Source organism: Hemiscyllium ocellatum, chromosome 22 (assembly GCF_020745735.1).
Source record: "Hemiscyllium ocellatum isolate sHemOce1 chromosome 22, sHemOce1.pat.X.cur, whole genome shotgun sequence".
Taxonomy (NCBI): Eukaryota; Metazoa; Chordata; class Chondrichthyes; order Orectolobiformes; family Hemiscylliidae; genus Hemiscyllium; species Hemiscyllium ocellatum.
The window spans coordinates 15,930,473-15,953,156 of NC_083422.1; the positions used below are offsets into that span (position 1 = coordinate 15,930,473).

At 44.2% G+C, this 22,684-nt stretch overlaps 1 protein-coding gene across 1 annotated transcript; it reads left to right on the forward strand.

Moving 5' to 3' along the window:
• Positions 1 to 355: 355 nt before the first annotated feature.
• On the forward strand, positions 356 to 18,563 carry LOC132826433 (uncharacterized). The gene is made up of 3 exons (XM_060842356.1): positions 356 to 364; positions 16,792 to 17,265; positions 17,567 to 18,563. The coding sequence occupies exons 2-3, from the start codon at positions 16,918 to 16,920 to the stop codon at positions 17,951 to 17,953; spliced, it is 735 nt and encodes a 244-aa protein (XP_060698339.1). The 5' UTR covers positions 356 to 364; positions 16,792 to 16,917; the 3' UTR covers positions 17,954 to 18,563.
• The last annotated feature ends 4,121 nt before the right edge of the window (positions 18,564 to 22,684 follow it).

The window sequence follows — 22,684 nt, forward strand, 5'->3', positions numbered from 1 at the left end:
AAACGCGCATCCTGTCTTTATGTCTGAAACTGAAAACAACACTCCCATGTCCAACCTGTACCTTACTCTGGATAAGAACACACGGATATCTGAAACAAAAACTGAAATTGCTAGAAAAAACTCAGCAGCTCTGATTTACAGCATCCCCAGCTCTTTTAATGGATAGCATTGCGTTTCAGAATCTATAACACTCGCTTCAATCACTTTGCTAATAAAATGCTGCTTTAAAACGTTCCAAGCTTTCACTCTCTCTCTACCCCTGTCTGGGAAGCTCAGACGAAATTAAGCAACGCCCCACGTTTCATGTCATGCAACAACAACTCTATGTCCCGTCAGCATCACAGTGGGCGGCACAAACTCAGAGGTAAGGACGTGCCGCTTTTCAGATCGGAGGTACCGGGAAGTGTGGGGCGGTAACTGACTCCTGTGTCATACTCTCCGACCTGCCGACTCACCGAGTGAGAATTTGCGTCGGGATTTTACAGGAAGGCACTGACAAATGTATTCTGCAATGGTACAGAGGCTCTGCTTTGTTGCATCATTGCATACCTGATAGCACACATCAGCAGAGGCGGTTGAAAATGTGTTGCTGGTTAAAGCAGCATCCAAGGAACAGGAAATTCGACGTTTCGGGCATAAGCCCTTCATCAGGAAACAGAGGCATCGACCCTCCCCTCCACTGCAGTGTCAAGTGCTCACTGATGTTACAATTATCAGCAGACGTGAGGTCACCTCACAGGGAGCAGGAGAATTTCAGAACGGTATCTACAGTGCCCCTGGACGCCGGAGCACCTCACTGCAGAGTCTTGTTTTGGTCTGAAATGCAGCCTTCCTTTCCTTGAAACAAATTCCAGCAAGCTGTTGGGACAGGTGCAAGGGCATAGGAATGAACCCACCTCCTTGTGGGGTTGACTGGCTTCTGTCTCTGTCTCTCCAGATCCATATCTGGGTCTCACAGATTACTGTTTACTGTCTGACACCAGCAGCTAACATACTTATGGGAGTTACAACATTTGGTCGGATAAGTGTAGCAGGCCAAGCAGCCCACTTGGACATACTCCATCCCCATAACTCTACATTTCCCATGGCTAACCCACACACTGAGCAATTTAGTTTGGCCGATAAGGTGCGTATCTTTGTCCATTGGGAGGAAACTAGAGCATCCAGAGAAAAGCCACACAAGTACAGGGTCAATGTGTAAATTCCACACAGGCGTTCCTGAATATTGCAAACTTAAACTAGAGATTCCATATGCATTTGCAAGGAATTAATTACTTTAGTGATTGAAACTTTTCTCAGAGCCCAACTCGCAGAGTATGCCTTTGTTACCTGGCTGAAAACCTGACACTCCTCCCTTACCATCCCTTCGGCATTCCTACTCCCCCACACCATGCAGCTTTCTGCTTCCTCCCCAAACTCTCTTGCAGCCGACTACTCTCTTTGCCAATCTCCCCACCTTCCACAGCCGATAGAATTTCCCACCCCAGCAGAGGAGGCACCTGATCTCAGCCTCAGCTAAAGCCCCCACCCCCTAAACTAAATTTAGGGCAGCATGGTGGCACAGTCGTTAGCACTGCTGCCTCACAGTGCCAGAGTCCCAGGTTCAATTACAGCCTCGGGCGACTGTCTGTGTGGAGTCTGCACATTCTCCCCGTGTCTGTGTGGGTTCCCTCTGGGTGCTCCGGTTTCCTCCCACAATCCAAAAGATCTGCGGGCCAGATGAATTGGCCATGCTAAATTGCCCGCGGTGTTAGGTACATTAGTCAGAGGGAAATGGGTCTGGGTGGTTTACTCCTTGGATGGTTGGTGTGGAATTGTTGGGCTGAAGGGCCTGTGCCCACACTGTAAGGAATCTAATTTAATCTAAATACCCCCTGGTGATTCCCTCACTTTCACCATTCACTTATCTAACTGCTGACTGCTCCTCCCTTCACAGGTGCACGTCTCGGCAATAAGCACAAGGGAGACTCCAACCACGATTATAAAGCAGATCCTCAATATTTTTTTCCATTCAGCTTAAATGCTGATCTTTGTCTGAGTGGTTTCACTGACAAGTGAATTTCCCCAGGCGATTTGGGGACTTTTGGGCACATATTAACCCACCGCCCACATGTATTGGTGCATTCCCCAGGATGAACCTGATAGCTCCTTCTTTAACTGAAGAGATGTGCCCTCCTCTGCTTGGTCAATACCCACCATGCTCATGCCAGCCTGGCATTTAAATATCAAAATATACTTTGTGGTCAATTAATCACTGTTGTTAGTCGTGACTCAGTAAAGATAGCAGCCTGCTTTCCCACACAGCTGTCATAAACAAAACTGCAGTAATGATCAAATGATGTTTTAATGATAGGAATAAATTACTGCAGGTGCTGGAATCTGTACTAAAAACAACAAATGTTAGAGAAAATAACGGGTCAGCCAACATCCATAGAGAGAGAGAGAGCAAGCTAATGTTTTGAGTCCAGACTTTTCATCAGATCTCTTCTCACCTACTGTGACCCGTCCCTTTCTGAAACTGCTACACTTTGCTTTCTTAAGTCCAAACCTAACTTTGTTATCAAACAGGCCAGCAAAGGTTATTGCAGTCTGCGCACTGATCTTTACCTTGTGGAGGCTCTACACCAGCTCTCAGATACTTTTTCCTACCTCCCCCGGACTGTGAGCCCACATCCAAACATCAAGTCATTGTTACCAAGGCTATCACCGACCTGAATACCACTAGAGAGCTTCCCCCCACTGTCTCCAACTTTACAGTCTTCCAACCCCAGACAGCACACTTCTACCCCCTTCCCAAAATCCACAAACCTGACTGTCCCGATAGACCCATCATATCTGCCTGTTCCTGCCTCACTGGGCTCTTTTCCTCCTACCTTGACTCCATCCTCTCTCCCCTTGTCCACACTCTGCCCACCTATATTTGAGAAATTTCTGATGCCCTCCACTGTATTGAATCTCCAATTCCCTGGCCCTAACTGCCGCCTGTTCATTGTGGATGTCCAATCCCTCTATACCTCCATTCCCCACCAGGATGGTCTGAGAGCTCTCAGCTTCTTCCTTGACCAGAGACCTGAACAATCCCCATCCCCCACCAGTCTCCTCCATTTGGCTGAACTTGTTCTGTCACTGAACAATTTCTCCTTTAATTCATCTCACTTCTGCCTGCTTATGAGATATATAGAGCGATCCTACACTGGCTCCCTCCCATGACTTTCTTCGGTACATCGATGATTGCTTTGGTGCTGCTTCATGCTCTCTCCAGAACCTTGAAAACTTCATTCATTTTGCCTCATAAATTTCCACCCATCTATAACTAAAGGGGTGGCATGGTGGCTCAGTGGTTAGCATTGCTGCCTCACAGTACCAGGGACCCGGGTTCAATTCCCACCTCGGGTGACTGTCTGTGTGGAGTTTGCACATTCTCCCCGTGTTTGCGTGGGTTTCCTCCGGGTGCTCCAGTTTCCTCCCACAATCCAAAGGTGTGCAGGTTAGGTATATTGGCCATGCTAAATTGCCCTCAGTGTTAGTTGCATTAGTCAGGGGGAATGGGTCTGGGTGAATTACTCTTCGGAGGGTCGGTGTGGACTTGTTGGGCTGAAGGGCCTTAAGGGCTTATGCTCGAAACGTCGAATTCTCTATTCCTGAGATGCTGCCTGGCCTGCTGTGCTTTGACCAGCAACACATTTGCAGCTATACTGTAAGAAATCTAATCTAACCTAAGCTTTCACATCATCCATTTCTGACACTTCCCTTCCTTTCCTTGACCTCTCGGTCTCCATTTCGGGGAAAACCTGTCCACATCCAAGCCATTGACTCCCATAGCTACCTTCCCTGCAGCTCTCACACCCTATGTCCTGCAAGGACTCCATCAATTCTCCCAATTCCTTTTGCTATGTGACATTTGTTGAGATGATGCCAACTTCCAGAAGAGCATTACTGAATGGTTTGCTACCTGGTTTCCCACCAGGTAGTTGACAGGGCCCTCAATCGCATCCGACCTATCACCTGTGCTTCTACCCTTGCCCCTTCCTGTCACTCACAGCAGTGTGATCAAGTTCCCCTTGTCCTTACTTTTCATCCTACCAGCCTCCACATTCAAAGGATCATTCTGCGCCATTTCTGGCAGAATTCCACCATCGAACACATCTTTCCCTCACTCCCCCATCTGGATTTTGCAGGGACCATTCCTTCTGGGACAACCTAGTCCCTTCCACAACTACCCAGCTCTGATAAAGAGTCATCTAAACTTGAAATGTTAGCTTGGTCTCTCTCTCTCTCTCTCTCTCTCTCTCTCCCTCCATGGATACTGTCTGACCTCATGTGATCTCCAGCATTTGTTGGTTTAATGAAGTTGGTTGAGGAATGATATTGACTAGGATTCAGAGGGAATGTCTCTTTTGCTGATGGTGCCATGGAATCTTTGCATTCATGGGAGAGGGCCAATGGAGATCTGACATGAAAACAGAATGCGCTGGAGAAACTCAGCAAGAGATGAAAAGTCATGTTGAATTTGGAATGTTAACTCTCAGCAACAGGTACTATTGGACCTGATGAGTTTGTGCAGTACTTTCTATTTTTCTTTTAGATCCCCAACTGGTGCAGTACTTTGCTTTTGACTTGGGAGCTATTGTTTTGATATTTCATGGTTTGAAGATAGCGCCACTGATAGTACAGGACTCCCTCAGTATAAAAGTAGAACATTAGCCCAGATCTATAGGATAAGACTTCAACCCCCAACCAAAAGAAAACATAGTGCAGGGTATGTACATTTTCATATGTGCCAGCATGTAGTCAAGCCCATGATTGAGACATGTTCCTTCTTCACTGCACTGAGACCCCCAGGCCCATACAAAATTGTAAGGCCTGTCACAATAAATGGCATAAATTACTCCTCCACTTCTCACCAAAGGTTTCTCAGTTTCAGAATAGTTTCTATTACAGGCTGGCGTTCAAGGCTGTGGGTAAAATCACTGTAATTATCTATAAATAACTCTTCAAATTGCTCAAAGCATGGTGCGTGTTCAACAATTCTCCCAAGTGAAACCACCCACATATTGGTCTTCATAATGGGTGAAGTGTCAGCTCCTCTGTGACAGGTTTATTGTTGACTTGTGAATGGAGGAAAGTGGTAGGACATGGTGATGCAGCAGTTCTTTTTGTTGCCACAGATAACCATAGAAAAATACAATTTCCTAAATCAGCTATCCTTAGTAGCCACACACGCAGATGACAAGCAACATGAATTCAACTGGGACAACACTACTATTGTAGGACAAGCCAAACAGAGAACAGCCAGGGAATTCCTAGAGGCATGGCACTCATCCACAGATTCAATCAATAAGCACATCGACCTGGACCCAATATACCGGCCACTGCAGCGGACAGCTGGAACTGACAACCAGAAGCGGCAGATTCAAACCACTATAAATGCTGGAGGAAAGATCACAGAAGGGCTTTACAGGAGGCTCCCAAGGACTGAGGATGTCACCTAGACAGGGGACGAAACGTCTGCAACACAAATTCCCAGCTCGGTGAACAGAACCACAACAACAAACACCTGAGCTACAAATCTTCTCCCTGAACTTTGATCAGCCACCTTGATTATAGGCCAATAAACAGCGCCGTATGGCAGCTAATCTACAAGCGAGACCTATCGAATCTTAGAATCATAGAAAAGGTATGGCGCAAAAAGAGGCCCTTTAACCCATTGTGTCTGGACTAAATAAATAAACTAGGCTCCATTCTCATTCCACCTCCCGGCAGCTGGTCTGGGGCCTTGCGGGTTACAGCACTTCAGAAGCAGATCCAAATTCCTATTTGGTGGGTTAAAGGTTTCTGCCTCACCCAGCAAATGGATTCCACGTACACAGCACCCTCTGGGTGAAAAGAGTGTTCCTCAAGGCCACTGTAATTCTTTCCTCAATCAGCTTAATATGTACGCCCACAAAATCTTTGTCTCAAAAGGGAAGAATCAGGACGATGAGTTTAAAATCATGACACAATTCCATTGCAGGGATCCCACATTAATTGCAGCAACTCGAAACTGCTAAGACTGTGGAGCTGTCGTCAGAACTGACTACGATTAGGAGTTGGGGAATGAGAATCGTCTCCTCTGAATTATTATGCTATTAGTCTTGGGTCAGCTCTGGGTCAGTTAACAATTTTCTCACTTCTTTAAGTGCTGTGTCTTGCTATAAGTCACAATGGATTTATCTCAAAAATGAATCATTGTGTGTTGGAGCTATGCTGCCAAGACTCAAATCCATAACTACTGCTAACCAGAAGAAAAATGTTGTGAAAGTGTTCCATATTCAGAGGATATTATCTTTAAACTGGAGTCCTGTCTGTTCTTTTCGTGGATATTAAAGACCTAGAGCTCAAAACTCTCCTGTCCCGAGAGTTTTGGACAGCCACCAGTTTCAGTGGAAGTGGACAGCAGGAAATCTGGTAGACCCACCTCATCTGGATGACGTGTACCTTAGCATCTTTCTCACACTGTCAGCTGCCTCTTCACACAGCCATTGAAGGCAGTAGAAATTTGTTCATGAATCATCGAATCCCTGCAGTGTGGAAGCAGGCTACTAAGCCCACACCGACCCTCTGAAGAGCATACCATTCAGACCCATCCCCATAACCCTGTATTTCCCATGGCTAATCCACCTACCTCGTAGACTATGGGCAATTTAGCATGGCCAATCAAACTAACCTGCACATCTTTGGACTGTGGAAGGAAACCAGAGCACCCAGAGGTAAACCCACACAGGGAGACTGTGCAAACTCCACACAGACAATTGCCTAAGGGTGGAATTGAACCAGATCCCTCGCTCTGTAAGGTAGCAGTGCCAATTGCTGAGGTGAATATCTAAGTCCACCCCCAAGGACATGACAGTAATACAAGAAGAAGTTTAATGATTGAAAAGGGTGAGTGAATGAATTGTCACATGACACCTCATACCCACATCGCTGTTGTAACAGCAATCTTCAGCACTCAAGAATTCCGGCCGGTCATTTGCATAATGCATCTTATCATCACAACCTCTGTCAATATTGCCAGCCTCTCACCCAACTCTTGCTATTTCCACATATCTCCAGCTCCTCAGCTGTTGCTGGCACATCACCCAAACACAGTGTAATACAATCACTAGCAGTCTACCTGATCCCATGCAGGAGGTATTGTCCCAAAACACTCGGAAAGACTGGAATACAGGTGGGTGACTATCACAACTCTACCTCCTGAGCCTCCCTGGGGGTACAGTGCACTTCATTATGTCTTCTGGTGGCATCTGCCACCACTGAAGACTTCGGGAATGCTGGGAAATAGCTGGCCTATAATCCCCTTCTTATCTCCTTCTTCTCCCTCATCCTGAGTTATAGCATTTTGACCATCGATCTGCTGCTTTCTCCTATTATGAAGATGTGATTTATTTCAAATGACTTTTCTTCGACCGGTTAGAAGCATGAATTAATATTTTTAGAATAAAGACAAACAATGACCTCACAACCGAAATGGATACTCAATTTGCATTACTGTTCATTCCACATTCCAACCCCATTGCAATGGAGATAGGATTTCAGCAAAAACCCAATGAGGGTTTGGTTAAGAGAAAGAAGGAAGCATATGTCAGGTATAGACAGGATGGATCGAGTGAATCCTTAGAAGCGTATAAAGGCATTAGGGATATACTTAGAGAGAAATCAGAAGGGCAAAAAGCATTCATGAAATAGCTTTGACATATAGTGTTATGGAGAATCCAAACGGTTTTTACAAATACATTAAGGACAAAAGGGTAACGAGGGAGAGAATAGGGCCCCTCAAAGATCAGCAAGGTGACCTTTGTGTGGAGCAGCAAAAAATTGGGGAGATACTAAATGAGTATTTTGCATCAGTATTTACTGTGGAAAAGGACATTGAAGATATAAAATGTAAGGAAATAGATGGTGACATCTTGCAAAATGTCCAGAGGAGGAAGTGCTGGGTTTCTTGAAATGTATAAAAGTGAATAAATCCCCAGGAACTGATCAGGTGTACGCTAGAACTCTGTGGGAAGCTAGGGAAGTGATGGCTGGGCCTCTTACTGAGATGTTTATATTATCAATAGTCACAGATGAGGTGCAGGAAGATGGGAGGATGTCTAACGTGGTGCCACCGTTTAAGAAAGATGATAAGGACAAGCCAGGGAATTATAAACCAGTGAGCCTGATGTCAAGTTATAGGAGGGAATCCTGAGGGACAGGATGTACATGTATTTGGAAAGACAAGGACTGATTAGGGATATTCAACATGGCTTTGTGCGTGGGAAATCATGTCTCACAAACTTGATAGAGTTTTTTGAAGAAGTAACAAAGAGGATTGATGAGAGCAGAGCAGTGAGTAAAAAATGAGGTCTGCAGATGCTGGAGATCACAGCTGAAAATGTGTTGCTGGTTAAAGCACAGCAGGTTAGGCAGCATCTCAGGAATAGGGAATTCGACGTTTCGAGCATAAGCCCTTCATGGATAAGATGTATATGGACTTCAGTAAAGAGTTTGACAAGGTTCCCGATGGGATACTGGTGAGCAAGGTTAAATCTTATGGAATACAGGGAGAATTAGCCATTTGGATACAGAACTGGCTTAAAGGTAGAAGACAGAGGTGGTGGTGGAGGGTTGTTTTTCAGACTGGAGGCCTGTGACCTGTGGAGTGCCACAAGGATCAGTGCTGGGTCCATTACTTTTCATCATTTATACAAATGATTTGGATGGGAGCATAAGAGGTAAAGTTAGTAAGTTTGCTGATGACACCAAAATTGGAGGTGTAGTGGACAGCGAAGAGGGTTACCTCAGATTACAACAGGATCTGGACCAGATGGGCCAATGGGCTGAGAAGTGGCAGATGGAGTTTAATTTAGATAAATGTGAGGTGCTGCATTTTGGGAAAGCCAATCTTAGCAGGACTTATACACTTAATGATAAGGTCCTAAGTAGTGTTGCTGAACAAAGAGACCTTGGAATGCAGGTTCATAGCTCATTGAAGTGGAGTCACTGGTAGATAGGATAGTGAAGAAGGTGTTTGTTATGCTTTCCTTTATTGGTCAGAGTATCGAGCACAGGAGTTGGGAGGTCATGTTGTGGCTGTACAGGACATTGGTTAGGCCGCTGTTGGAATAATACGTGCAATTCTGGTCTCCTTCCTATCAGAAGGATGTTGTGAAATTTGAAAGGGTTCAGATAAGATTTACACGAATGTTGCCAGGATTGGAGGATTTGAGCTAAGGGAGAGGCTGAACAGGCTGGGGCTGTTTTCCCTGGAGCATCAGAGGCTGAGGGGTGACCTTGTGGAGGTTTATAAAATCATGTGGGGCATGGACAGGTTAAATAGGCAAACTCTTTTCCATGGGTGGAGGAGTCCAGAAGTAGAGGGCATTAGTTTAGGATGAGTGGGAAAAGATATAAGAGAGACCTAAAGGGCAACCTTTTCATACAGAGGGTGGTACGTGTATGGAATGAGCTGCCAGAGCAAGTGGCTAGTACAATTGCAACTTTTAAAAGGCATCTAGATGGGTATATGAATAAGAAGGGTTTGGAGGGAAATGGACCAGATGCTGGCAGGTGGGACTCGATGGGGTTGGGATATCTGGTCAGCATGGACGGGTTGGACCGAAGGGTCTGTTTTGATGCTATACATCTCTCTGACCTTATGACTCTATTAGAGAATACAAAAGACTTTCACTTCCTTAATCATTGGCAAGGCAACTGTCTGAGTTATTAATTACCTAGAGACAATCAAAAGGACTACTGGCATTAGCACTAAGACCTTGGGTAGGTTGAGTTAATCAGATCATCACTTTTTTTCCAATTTCATTGGCAGTTGGAGAAGGGACCTCATATAATGGGTCATTTGTTTGTATGTTTTCGGAACATGCTTTCTCAGCAGAGGGCAAAAACCTAGGAAAGAATCTGAGTAGAGTCCCACCCTTCTTCTAGCTCTCTCTCTCTGTCATTCTCTCCAGCTAACCTGCATGATTTTGGTCCTTGTTGATTATTGTTTATTTCCTCCTCTATGTGCAGTGAATTTAGACACTTGGAATAAAAAAAAACTCAATGCCACAACTGCACCTCTGAAAGAACAACCAGTCATCTCCTTCTTTAAATTGGAAGCATCAAAACTTTTGAATTGAATCTGAGATTAGTGGAATCACTAACCTGCTGGCTACATACTCTTACAATATCCTTTTATGGTATACTAGTACTGCATAGTTTTACTGTATTGTCACAATGTGTATACTTATTTTTCCCTGGAGCCTAATTTTGGTGGTCTATGTTTCTCACACTTTCTTCTCACATGTAGACTTCAACTGTGAGTGTGTGTGAATGTCAGTGCATTTTACTATTGGTTGGAGTTTATTTATTCGAATAGGATTTTGTGTAGCTTTAGTTCAGGCAAAATCACCCACAGACTGGTGTGAAGGGGGTCACACAAGGCTGAATAGCTCATTTTTGTTTGTATAATTGTATAAATTCTGGATATTGATATTTCATGAAAGCCTTTGTTGCTTACTTTCATTTCAAGTTTTTGGACAAGAGATGAGCCTGAAATGAATGCGATGGGGAAGAATGTTAGCTCCTTGTGGAAATAGGGAAGTTGGTAAAGTGGAAATGGGGTCTCACAGTCTGGTGCCTCATGTTCTGCCCAGTCACACAGAGCCCAGGCATGCCTTTTTCCCACTACTCCCGCTTCCTCCTCCTCCTCCATCCCTCATTCCTTACTGAGTTTTTCCTCCCTGCCTCCATTCCTCCATTTCTTGTTCATGTTACTTAGCGTAATTACCTTCACGACCTTGACTGATATTTAACTCTCAACTAATATCTCAAATATAGATTTTCTGATCATTATGCATTGTTGTTTGCACAACTTACAATGCACCAATTGGCCACTGCAGTGACTGTTAATAGGTAACTGTGTACGTCATAACTATTGAATTGGCTGTCAATGAATTGCAGCATGTCTTGAGGTTTTGGTGTATAAACTCAAGTCCCCTATTTCTTGGACCTGGTCAACAATCATTTCTCAAATGTCCCAGCCAGAATAGATTAACCTGCCATTTATCTAATTGCTATTTGCAAAATCTTGATCGATCAAAATTCAAAGCTGAACTTTTCCATAAAACAAAAATTATGCATTGCCTTGAGTAGTTTGGAAAACATTAATGATATACAGAGTGTTGTATGCCTGTAATAGCTTTCCAGAGTGAATGCATGGATTACAAGTCCCTTGCTATTTCTTAAGAACATGTGTTTCTCACAAAGGGATGATGCAGACATTCTCACACACACTTCTGTCCCAGTGTTGACAACTCTGCCTTATGCTGCTATTGTCTAAACAAGACTCACCTGCCTCAGTAGCAGAGGTACAATCATGTTCCATATGGCCTACCTTCCAGAGGACTGTGCATCCTCCAAAAGCTGAAAAGAGTGTGCATGCTGAGATGGTGGCCTGGATTTTCCTGGTGAAGCTTGCCTAATATTGAGTGGTTTTAGGAGGAAGCTTGACAAGGGAATTTGAGCGGGGAGGAATTCTATTGATTCCCTTCCTGGAGAAATCATGCCTGCCAGATTCCGAAACTAACTCGGGCAGTTTAAATAAGAGAAATGGCTTCTGCTTTTGTGTCTGATAGACAAGTTGGCATCTCTGAAAGACCGCATACAAAAAAGGATACGTTGTGCCCAAGTGTGTCTCGGGTGTAAGGAAAAACTTTTAAATTTAGAACGAAGTCTGTATTTTCCTATTCAACGGCATGACTATACTTCAAAACAAAACTGTTTATGCAGCAATTTGGGAAACCACTATTGGAATTAATGCCAACAGATTTCCTGTAGGACTATGAATCCTGGAAATGCTTTCATAACTCTACAATTCTGAACTATCAGGATTGAAAGAAAGTTGCTGATTTTGGTAAAGAGTTACAGCCAGCTCTCGCAGTCCATTTGCAAAATGGGCTCTTGGTCTGTGTGACAACACCTGTAATAGTCCTAGGTGAGTCCTATAAACACTGAGATGAATTGCACCTCAGGAAATCTGTGGAAGGATGTCTGCCTGCCATTTCAGAATCAATACTTGCCTTTCTTCATCTGATATCTTGCTACTACATCATTATCAAAAGCATTCTTCTTGCCCTTACATATCTCTTTTGTTGTGCAGCTGCTAAATTTCATGGGCTTATATATTGTTGGTATGTATAACACAACAAGATTGAGATTAGCTCATTCCATTGTCAGCACATGGGAGGGGACCATGTTCCTGGATCACTGGTGTTGGTTCCTTTGCTTGGATATCTGGGCTCCTCAGTTGAATTCAGTCAATTGTGGGCCTTTCCTTTACATTTCCTCCCCTTTCCTTCCCAGCTCCTTTCTTCTTGTTTGCATTGCCCCATTATTACGAGTGGCTGTACATAGATCGATGTTTGAGGCAGTGAGGTGCCTTGATAGAGGCAGGAATGGATTCTCTGTCAGGTTTCTCATCAAATCCTTTTGTGGTGTAAAGGCCCAATCTCTGACAGAGACAAAGTGTTCACTCCAAGTTTGGGGATGCGTGAAATCACTGAGCCAGGACAGAAATGTTCAGGTTGTGACTCGGATGTCGCTTTACTCTTTTGAACTGGCAGCTTTGCAGTTACTTTGCCATCCCTTGTTCCGGCTTCCCTCTTTAACTTCCTTTCCACCATTGGCACTATGGTTGCCATTGACTGGAGGTGACCTATTCCATTGCAAGAAAGAAGAATAGATAAAAAGGCTACTGACTTGTTCAAAATTGAGTAGCAAACGCATTGTGCAAACATTTAATTTTGACCTAGTTCTCAGGATCAAGCACCATCTGACTGGGCTTTTGCTCCCTAATGCTTTCTGATCAGCCACGTCCCAGCAACTTTTTAACTGTTACCTAAAGAGTCCATTTTCCTTTCTGTTACGGACCGAGAATAATTGTCTCAGTAGGATCCTTGCTTATAACTCACTCTGTAAGCCATTGCATACTCCCACTGAATGAAAATGAGAATGAAGCAGCTGGCAGGTCAGAATTTCCACCCATTAGGCTTATGGCATCTACAGTCTAAGCCTTCAACTGGCAAGCAATGATGTCAGACCATCTCACATCATCGTTGAATCAATGCCTGGAAAGCTTTCCTGTCTGTATTGTCTTTGGGACCTTGCCCTCCATTCCTCTGCCACTACTAATGACAATCATATCCACACCTTGATTGCTTCAAGTTTCAGACTTCTCTCGTGGTGTCTTTGCTTTCCTTGGAACAAAGTAAGAGCTGCTCTTACAGATTGAATATTATTCCCCCCCACCCCCTGCCGCAATAACTTGAGCTCCCATTTATATTAAAATTTCTTTGCAGCATTCTATTAAATCAATTTTTAAATCCTTGTCTTCAAATCACTGCTTGGCTTCACCTCATTATTGTTTAAAAACTTCTTCCATTTCATTCCACATTCATCTTTTTTGTCTGCATAGCCACACAAAATTTCTGTTATATCTGTTGTATTATCATTTTCTATAACGAGGCTATTATTTTTATAGAGTCTTTGACTATGCAGAACATCACAGTAGAACCCAATCCTATCCTCACTCGCATCTACATTAACACAATTTGGAGAGTTAATGGGACTTGGTCTGACAGTCTCCCTGAACCTGATAGCCTGAGGTCAAAGTAAGTGGCTCCGGAGATAACTGTAATATTCCAAATTCTCTGGATTCTGGGAAGGGCCCAACAGGTTGGAATGCCACAAATGGAACATAACTATTCAAGAAAGAAAGGAGATAGAAAGCAGGAAATGAACATCCAGTAAGTCTAAAGGCTTTCATAGGGTAAATACTAAAATCCAATGTAGTAACAGAACATTTAGAAAATCATTGAACAGCCATGTCGAGGCAATATGGCTTTGTGAAATCAAGTTCAACAAATTTATTAGCATTCTTTGAAATGGGGTAATTAATTGGGAACCAACAGATCAGGTATATTACTGTTTGTAAAAAACCATTCAATTAGACATAAAATGTTAATGGAGTTGGGAATGGCATTGTAAGCATGAAGAAATTAACAGGAAACCGAGAGAGTGAATACATTGTAGATAATTTTTAGGTTGCAAAGTGTATCCACAGGAAGGCTGCCAACTATTTACAATCAATGTCCAAATATGAAGGCAGACAGTTGGTAGAGTAGTGTGGAGTGGTGCTGCTTGTTTGTAGCCGATAGAATTCCCAACATAGCTGACTCCAAGAGAATTTCCTGGAAAATTGAAATGCCTAAAGTGTAGTTCCCTGCATTTGGAATCTTCTGAAAAAGTGTGTGATACCTGGAGAATTCAAATAGTACTCACAGAGGGAAGCTTATTTAGTTAATAATAATTAACTTATTCAGGAAAATTTTGAGATTTTAAAAGAACACTTTGCTTGGACTCCTGGGTAAGTATTAAACTGATCAGCCAATTCACCACTGACCCTCCCTGTACATTCCCTATACCTGACACCCTCTAACCGAACTTCTCTCCTCCTCCCTGGATCCCACACCCACTGCCTTTCAATCTGAGGCTGCTAGATTCAAACCCCAACCACCCTGATCACCCTGGATCCGACATCGACCCTCCATCCCCCACCAGACTCCACCTGCCCCCCAGCACTCCTGGTCAGATCATTGTGCCAGACCTGAGAACCACCCTGTGCCAACATGCCCAGACATTGCCCTACCCAAATCCCCAATGAGACCTGCCGCCACCTCAACCTGACTTGACCCCCCCCCCACCCATGCAATCCCCTAGCCCAATACAAATCGGGCTACTCTGAAGCCAACCTAACCCACCTCTCACTAACCCTATCAAACAACCTTTGGGGCTTTTAACCCCTGAAATATAGCAGCAAGTGTTGAATGAAAGGAATGTGGCTTGGTCTAGAAAGCTGATCCTGCACTCAGTGGTTTCCTCTGATGGTCTCGTTTAGCCAGGCCACACTCGGAACACTCGAAAACACTAGAAGGTAAATGGATAGTTTAAAAGTCAAATCTGTTGAGTGGAATATCTGGGCCATTATTGATGACTTGGTGAAAGGGACTAACTTTATTGTCGCCAAATCTGCTGATGTTATAATGTTAGGCAAGTTGAGAGGAGCTCACAAAATATCTGCAAAGAAAAAAATAAGTTATGTGCACTGGCCAAAATAAAAACTGATAAATGAAGTATAATGTGAAAAAATGTGAGATTATCTATTTTGCAAAGAAGAACAGGAAAGCAGAATATGATTTAGATTAGACTAGATTACTTAAAAGGAAAAAGATTGCAAAAGACTAATTCTGAGGGATCTGAATATGAATCACATAAGATATCATGCAGGTACAACAAGAGTTAAGAGGATAGATGGAATATTAGCCTTTAATACAAAGAGGATGGAGTATGGTTCTGTTCGCCGAGCTGGGAATTTGTGTTGCAGATGTTTCGTCCCCTGTCTAGGTGACATCCTCAGTGCTTGGGAACCTCCTGTGAAGCGCTTCTGTGATGTTTCCTCTGGCATTTATAGTGGTTTGTCTCTGCCACGTCCGGTTGTCAGTTCCAGCTGTCCGTTGCAGTGGTCGGTATATTGGGTCCAGGTCGATGGGCTTATTGATTGAATCTGTGGATGAGTGCCATGCCTCTAGGAATTCCCTGGCTGTTCTCTGTTTGGCTTGTCCTATAATAGTAGTGTTGTCCCAGTCGAACTCATGTTGGTTGTCATCTGCGTGTGTGGCTACTAAGGATAGCTGGTCGTGTCATTTCGTGGCTAGTTGGTGTTCATGGATGCAGATCGTTAGCTGTCTTCCTGTTTGTCCTATGTAGTGTTTTGTGCAGTCCTTGCATGAGATTTTGTACACTACATTGGTTTTGCTCATGCTGGGTATTGGGTCCTTCGTTCTGGTGAGTTGTTGTCTAAGAGTGGCTGTTGGTTTGTGTGCTGTTATGAGTCCTAATGGTCGCAGTAGTCTGGCTGTCAGTTTGGAAACGCTCTTGATGTATGGTAGTGTGGCTAGTCCTTTGGGTTGTGACATGTCCTTGTTCCATTGTCTTTCCCTTAGGCATCTGTTGATTAAATTGCGGGGGTATGTGTTTTGGCGAATACATTGTATAGGTGTTCTTCTTCCTTGTTTTGCAGTTCTGGTGTACTGCAGTGTGTTGTGGTCCTTATGAACAGTGTCTTGATGCAACTTCTTTTGTGTGTGTTGGGGTGGTTGCTTTCGTAGTTTAGGACTTGATCTGTGTGTGTGGCTTTCCTGTATACCTTTGTGGTGAATTCTCCATTAGGTGCTCTCTGTACCATCACGTCTAGGAATGGAGTTGGTTGTCCTTTTCTTCCTCTCTAGTGTTGGCCAACACACCGGGACGTCCCATTGTGTCGGGCAATGGGATCCTATGTGAGAATCTCTCTGGCTATGTGGAAGGCATCTTGAAACCTATTGTACAGGGGATCTTTAGCTTCTGTCACGACACTACGGATTTCTTACAGTCGAACCGGGAACATTCCTCGTCACAATGGACGTTTCCACACTCTACACCAGCGTCCCCCACAATGATGGCATCGTGGCAACAGCCTCAGTACTCAACACCAACAATTGCCAATCTCCAAACACCATCCTATAACTCATCCACTTTATCCTTGATCACAAAGTCTTCACCTTCGACAACCAATTCTTCATCCAGACACATGGAACAGCCATGGGGACCAAATTTGCACCCCAATATGCCAACATTTTTATGCACAGGTTTGAACAAGATTTCTTCTCTATGCAGGATCTCCAACCAACATTGTACACCAGGTACATTGATGATATTTTCTTCCTCTGGACCCATGGCGAGGAGTCACTGATAAAACTACACAGTGACATCAACGAGTTTCATCCCACCATCAAACTCACCATGGACTACTCTCAACTAACTGTCTCATTCTTGGACATGTGCGTCTCCATCAAGGACAGACACCTCAGAACCACACTCTACCGCAAACCCACAGACAACCTCACAATGCTACACTTCTCCAGCTTCCACCCAAAACATATTAAAACAGCCATTCCCTATGGACAAGCCCTACGCATACACCGGATCTGCTCAGATGTGGAGGAACGTGACGGACACTTGGAAGTACTCGGGGATGCCCTCACAAGAATGGGGTACGATGCTCAACTCATCGACTGCCATTTCCGACGTGCCACAGCAAGGAACCGTAATGACCTCCTCAGGAGACAGACACGTGCCGCAACTGACAGGGTACCCTTTGTTGTTCAGTACTTCCCAGGGGCTGAAATTTTACGCCATGTTCTTCATGACCTGCAACACATTATCAATGGGGATGAGCACCTCACCAAGACCTTCCCCACACCTCCACTACTTGCCTTTAAACAACCGCCAAACCTCAAACAACTCCATACAACCCTGTCATAGTGGACGCTGCAAGACATGTCAGATTGTGGAACATAGATACCACTATTATGTATGGGAACACCTCCCACCTTTTTCATGGCAGGTACTCATGCGACTCAGCCAACGTTGTCTATCTTATATGTTGCAGGTAAGGATGCCCGGAGGCATGGTACATTGGGAAAACGGAGCAAAGGCTACGACAACGGATGAATGGGCACCGCTCAACAATCAACAGACAGGAGGGTTCCCTCCCAGTTGGAGAACACTTCAGTGGCCAGGACATTCAGCCTCGGACCTTTGGGTTACCATCCTCCAAAGTGGACTTCGGGACAGGCAGCAGAGGAAAGTGGCCGAGCAGAGGCTGATAGCTAAGTTCGGTACCCAAAGGGAGGGCCTCAACCGGGGCTTGGGTTCATGTCACATTACAGGTGATCACTATTGCACTACACACACACACACAGATATTCCTATACACACACAGTCTCACATACACACGGACACAGGTACACACAGACTCATACACACACCCTTATAGACACACACACTCCCACACTCACACATGCACCCCCATTCACAGACTTAAGACACTCTGGACTCACTACACACACACACACACGCACACATACACACACTTTCTCACACTCACAACCCCCACCACAGACAGACAGACACACACACACAGACAGACAAAGACCCACATGCACACATATATTTTGTGGGGTGAATTTGTACTGGCAGGGTTACATTGCACTTTGCTCAATAACTGCATACATTCATGTAAAACTCTGTTATTTCACTTTTTAGATTAGTATCAATTTAAACATCAGGTCATAGACAGAGAACATAGGAGGCTAACATCTTCAACATATTGTCCATCTATCACCATTGTTCACAGCTAACCCAAGAATGCAACTTTAAAAAAAAAGGTTTTGTGATTTAAATATGAAAGAAGTGAGACTATCACTGTATTCTAACAGATGAAAGGCTTAACAGACAATCAATTTTTCAATGTATAATTTCAGTTACATCACACTGCAAATTTTTGTGATAAATTCTGTGTTACAATCGAGCCCTCCACAATCACCTGATGAAGGAGCGTCGCTCCGAAAGCTAGTGTGCTTCCAATTAAACCTGTTGGACTCTAACCTGGTGTTGTGTGATTTTTAAATTTGTACACCCCAGTCCAACACCGGCATCTCCAAACCATGACATCTTTTTGCTGATTTACCTACACCCTGTTCTTTAAACTGCCGTTCTTGCCGCATGTTTTCAAGCACAACATTCTTCAAACCCATTCCACTTTTAGCATCCTACACTTTCTATGCAGTTTATCAACTCACGAGTTAGCCACTGTTATCAGTCATCCATTGCATCCTGCAGGTGAATACCTATCTTGACTCACTCACAGTTTTGAAAATGTGTTGCTGGAAAAGCGCAGCAGGTCAGGCAGCATCCAAGGAACAGGAAATTCGACGTTTCGGGCATAAGCCCTTCTTCAGGAATGATTCCTGAAGAAGGGCTTATGCCCGAAACATCGAATTTCCTGTTCCTTGGATGCTGCCTGACCTGCTGCGCTTTTCCAGCAACACATTTTCAGCTTACTCACAGTTTTGTTTCTTCACTGTTTTGTGGGAAAACAAAATCACAATGTACAGGGTGGGTGCTACAAGTAGTCCAGCGAGGGTTGGGAAAAAGGCCCCTGATATAAGAGCATTTCCGAATGCCAGGCATTAGGAGATTGGGAGTTTGTAGATCGCTGATAACAGAACTACAAGTACCAGAGAGTCAGATTTACTGACTTTATTTCACCAATGACTGAGCTAGGAAATGACTGACTACGAAGAATGGAAAAAGGGAGAATTCATAGCCTAATCTTTAATTTCCCAGGAAGTACATGTACAGCAAATATCAGGGAACATTCCTGTGGACACTTTGCTCAGAAAATCAAACTGTTTCAAAGATGCGTTGTCATGGAGGGTGCATTGCTGCACTAGCGTGAACACAATGAAGCTTAATTGAGTTATCACCTTGGGGATTCACACCTCTTCACTGATTACAAAACTTTTCAAGGGAATTTAATGCACCTGTTTTTATTGCAATGTAAAATGCCCAAAAGTTAATGGTGTGGAAGATATATCACACAAATCATGAGCCATCACAAGTTGTTTCCTGATGTTTGGCGCTAATGCTTAACTACACCATGAGTTTCGTGAAATGCTTAAATTTGCAGAATGATTCCAATTAAACTCATCAACAGAAAGTTGAGGCTTTTACTCATCAGTGCTAAGTACCTTTAGCTAAATTGTTTGAAATATTGGTGGCTCAGTGGTTAGCACTGCTGCCTCACAGCGCCAGGGACCAGCATTTGAGTCCAGCCTTGGGCAACTGTCTGTGTGGAGTTTGCACATTCTCCCCGTGTCTGCGTGAGTTTCCTCCCAGTTCCCAGTTTCTTCCCACAGTCCATAGACGTGCAGGTTAGGTGGATTGGCCATGCTAAATTGCCCACAGTGTCCAGGGATGCACAGGCTAGGTGGATTAGTCATAGGAAACTCAGCGATAGGGTAAGAGGTGTGGGATGCTCATTGGAGGGTCGGTGTGGACTCAGTAGGCCAAATGGCCTGCTTCCACACTGTAAGGATTATATGATTCTCTGTGATGATGGCTTGCTTACCAAAATGAATGTCCTGCGATGAGAGTGTGGGTCTGCAGTGCATTTTCATGGTTTCAAAGGATGCTCGAGAAGAGTAATCTGAAGACTCCGCTTGCAGAGGGTTGACATAAAGCCCATTTCCTGGGAGAGGTTTATCTGTGATCACCATTCCAGGAACAATTAACTAAAAGGTGTAGTCTCCTTTAAAAACAAGTATACATCAGAGACAGAATAAGAAAATGTAGGTAGGGCAGCATGGTGGCTCAGTGATTAGCACTGCTGCCTCACAGCATCAGGGACCCAGGTTTGATTCCAGCCTTGGGCAACTGTCTGTGTAGAGTTTGTACATTCTCCCCATGTCTGCGTGGGTTTCCTCTGGGTGCTTCGGTTTCCTCCCACAGTCCAAAGATATGCAGGTCAGGTGAATTGGCCATGCTAAATTGCCCTAGTGTTAGGTGCATTAGTCAGCGGGAAATGGTTCTGGGTGGGTTACTCTTCGGAGGGTCGGTGTGGACTTGTTGAGCCAAAGGGCCTGTTTCCACACTGTAGGGAATCTAATCTAATCAGGTAGAGAAAATACTGAGTTAGCACCTCACCCGTAATGCAGTGATATGGCGTATCCTGCTTTACTTGCAGCAGAACCTTCTGGGTACAGATTGGCCTTAGCTGTCACCCATGTACCCACTCCAATCCTACCACAGCCCAAATGATGGACATCGTCATCCTCACTTAAAGTGCTTAACAAATAATCGTAACTTTTCAAAGAGAAGATTCATATTCCTTCAAAGAGATCAATCTGAGACTGGTACGGTTGAGAACAGAAGTGAGTCAAACAGTCAGGGCAGGCAGGGACAAGGAAGGACTAATAAATTAAACTGCATTTATGTCAATGCAAGGGGCCTAACAGGGAAGGCAGATGAACTCAGGGCATGGTTAGGAACATGGGACTGGGATATCATAGCAATTATAGAAACATGGCTCAGGGATGGGCAGGAATGGCAGCTTAATGTTCCAGGATACAAATGCTACAGGAAGGACAGAAAGGGAGGCAAGTGAGGAGGGGGAGTTTCTGATAAGCTATAGCATTACAGCTGTGCTGAGAGAGGATATTCCCGGAAATACATCCAGGGAGGTTATTTGGGTGGAATTGAGAAATAAGAAAGGGGTGATCACATTATTGGGATTGTACTATAGACCTCCTAATAGTCAGAGGGAAGTTGAGAAACAAACTTGCAAGGAGATTTCAGCTATCTGTAAGAATAATAGGATGGTTATGGTAGGGGATTTTAACTTTCCAAACATAGACTGGGAAGTCCATAGTGTTAAGGGTTTAGATGGAGGGGAATTTGTTAAGTGTGTACAAGAAAATTTTCTGATTCAGTATGTGGATGTACCTACTAGAGAAGGTGCAAAACTTGACCTACTCTTGGGAAATAAGGCAGGGCAGGTGACTGAGGTGTCAGTGGGGGAGCACTTTGGGGGCCAGCGACCATAATTCTTTTAGATTTAAAATAGTGATGGAAAAGGATAGACCAGAACTAAAAGTTGAAGTTCTAAATTGGAGAAAGGCCAACTTTGATGGTATTAGGCAAGACCTTTCAAAAGCTGATTGGGCGCTGATGTTCCCAGGTAAAGGGACAGCATCAAAACAAACTCTTCGGTCCAACGCGTCCATGCTGATCAGATATCCCAACCCAATCTAGTCCCACCTGCCAGCATCTGGCCCATATTCCTCCAAACCCTTCCTATTCATGTACCCATCCAGATGCCTTTTAAATGTTGCAATTGTACCAGCCTCCACCACTTCCTCTGGCAGCTCATTCCATACACGTATCAGCCTCTGTGTGAAAAGATTGCCCCTTAGGTCTCTTTTATATCTTTCCCCTCTCACCCTAAACCTATTCCCTCTAGTTCTGAACTCCCCAATCCCAGGGAAAAGACTTTGTCAATTTATGCTATCCATGCCCCTCATAATTTTGTAAACCTCTATAAGGTCACCTCTCAGCCTCAGACGCTCCAGGGAAAACAGCCCCAGCCTGTTCAGCCTCTCCCTGTAGCTCAGATCCTCCAACCCTGGCAACATCCTTGTAAATCTTTTTTGAACCCTTTCAAGTTTCACAACATCTTTCCGATAGGAAGGAGACCAGAATTGCACACAATATTCCAACAGTAGCCTAACCAATGTCCTGTACAGCCGCAACATGATCTCCCAACTCCTGTACTCAATATTCTGACCAATAAGGGAAAGCATACCAAACGCCTTCTTTACTATCCTTCCTACCTGCGACTCCACTTTCAAGGAGCTATGAACCTGCACTTCAAGGTCTCTTTGTTCAGCAACACTCAATAGGACCTTACCATTTGCCCGAAACATTGAATTCGCTGCATCTTGGATGCTGCCTGAACTGCTGTGCTCTTCCAGCACCACTAATCCAGAATCTGGTTTCCAGCATCTGCAGGCATTGTTTTTACCTTACCATTAAGTGTATAAGTCCTGCTAAGATTTGCTTTCCCAAAATGCAGCACCTCGCATTTATCTGAATTAAACTCCATCTGCCACCTCCCAGCCCATTGGCCCATTTGGTCCAGATCCTGTTGTAATCTGAGGTAACCCTC

What these genes read in the sequence shown, in the direction of transcription:
- LOC132826433 (XM_060842356.1), top strand. Translation starts at nt 16,918, where the DNA reads ATGGACTACTCTCAACTAACTGTCTCATTCTTGGACATGTGCGTCTCC. An exon ending in CACGTGCCGCAACTGACAGG is followed by an intron (nt 17,266 to 17,566) that starts GTACCCTTTGTT and finishes TATATGTTGCAG; the next exon opens with GTAAGGATGCCCGGAGGCAT.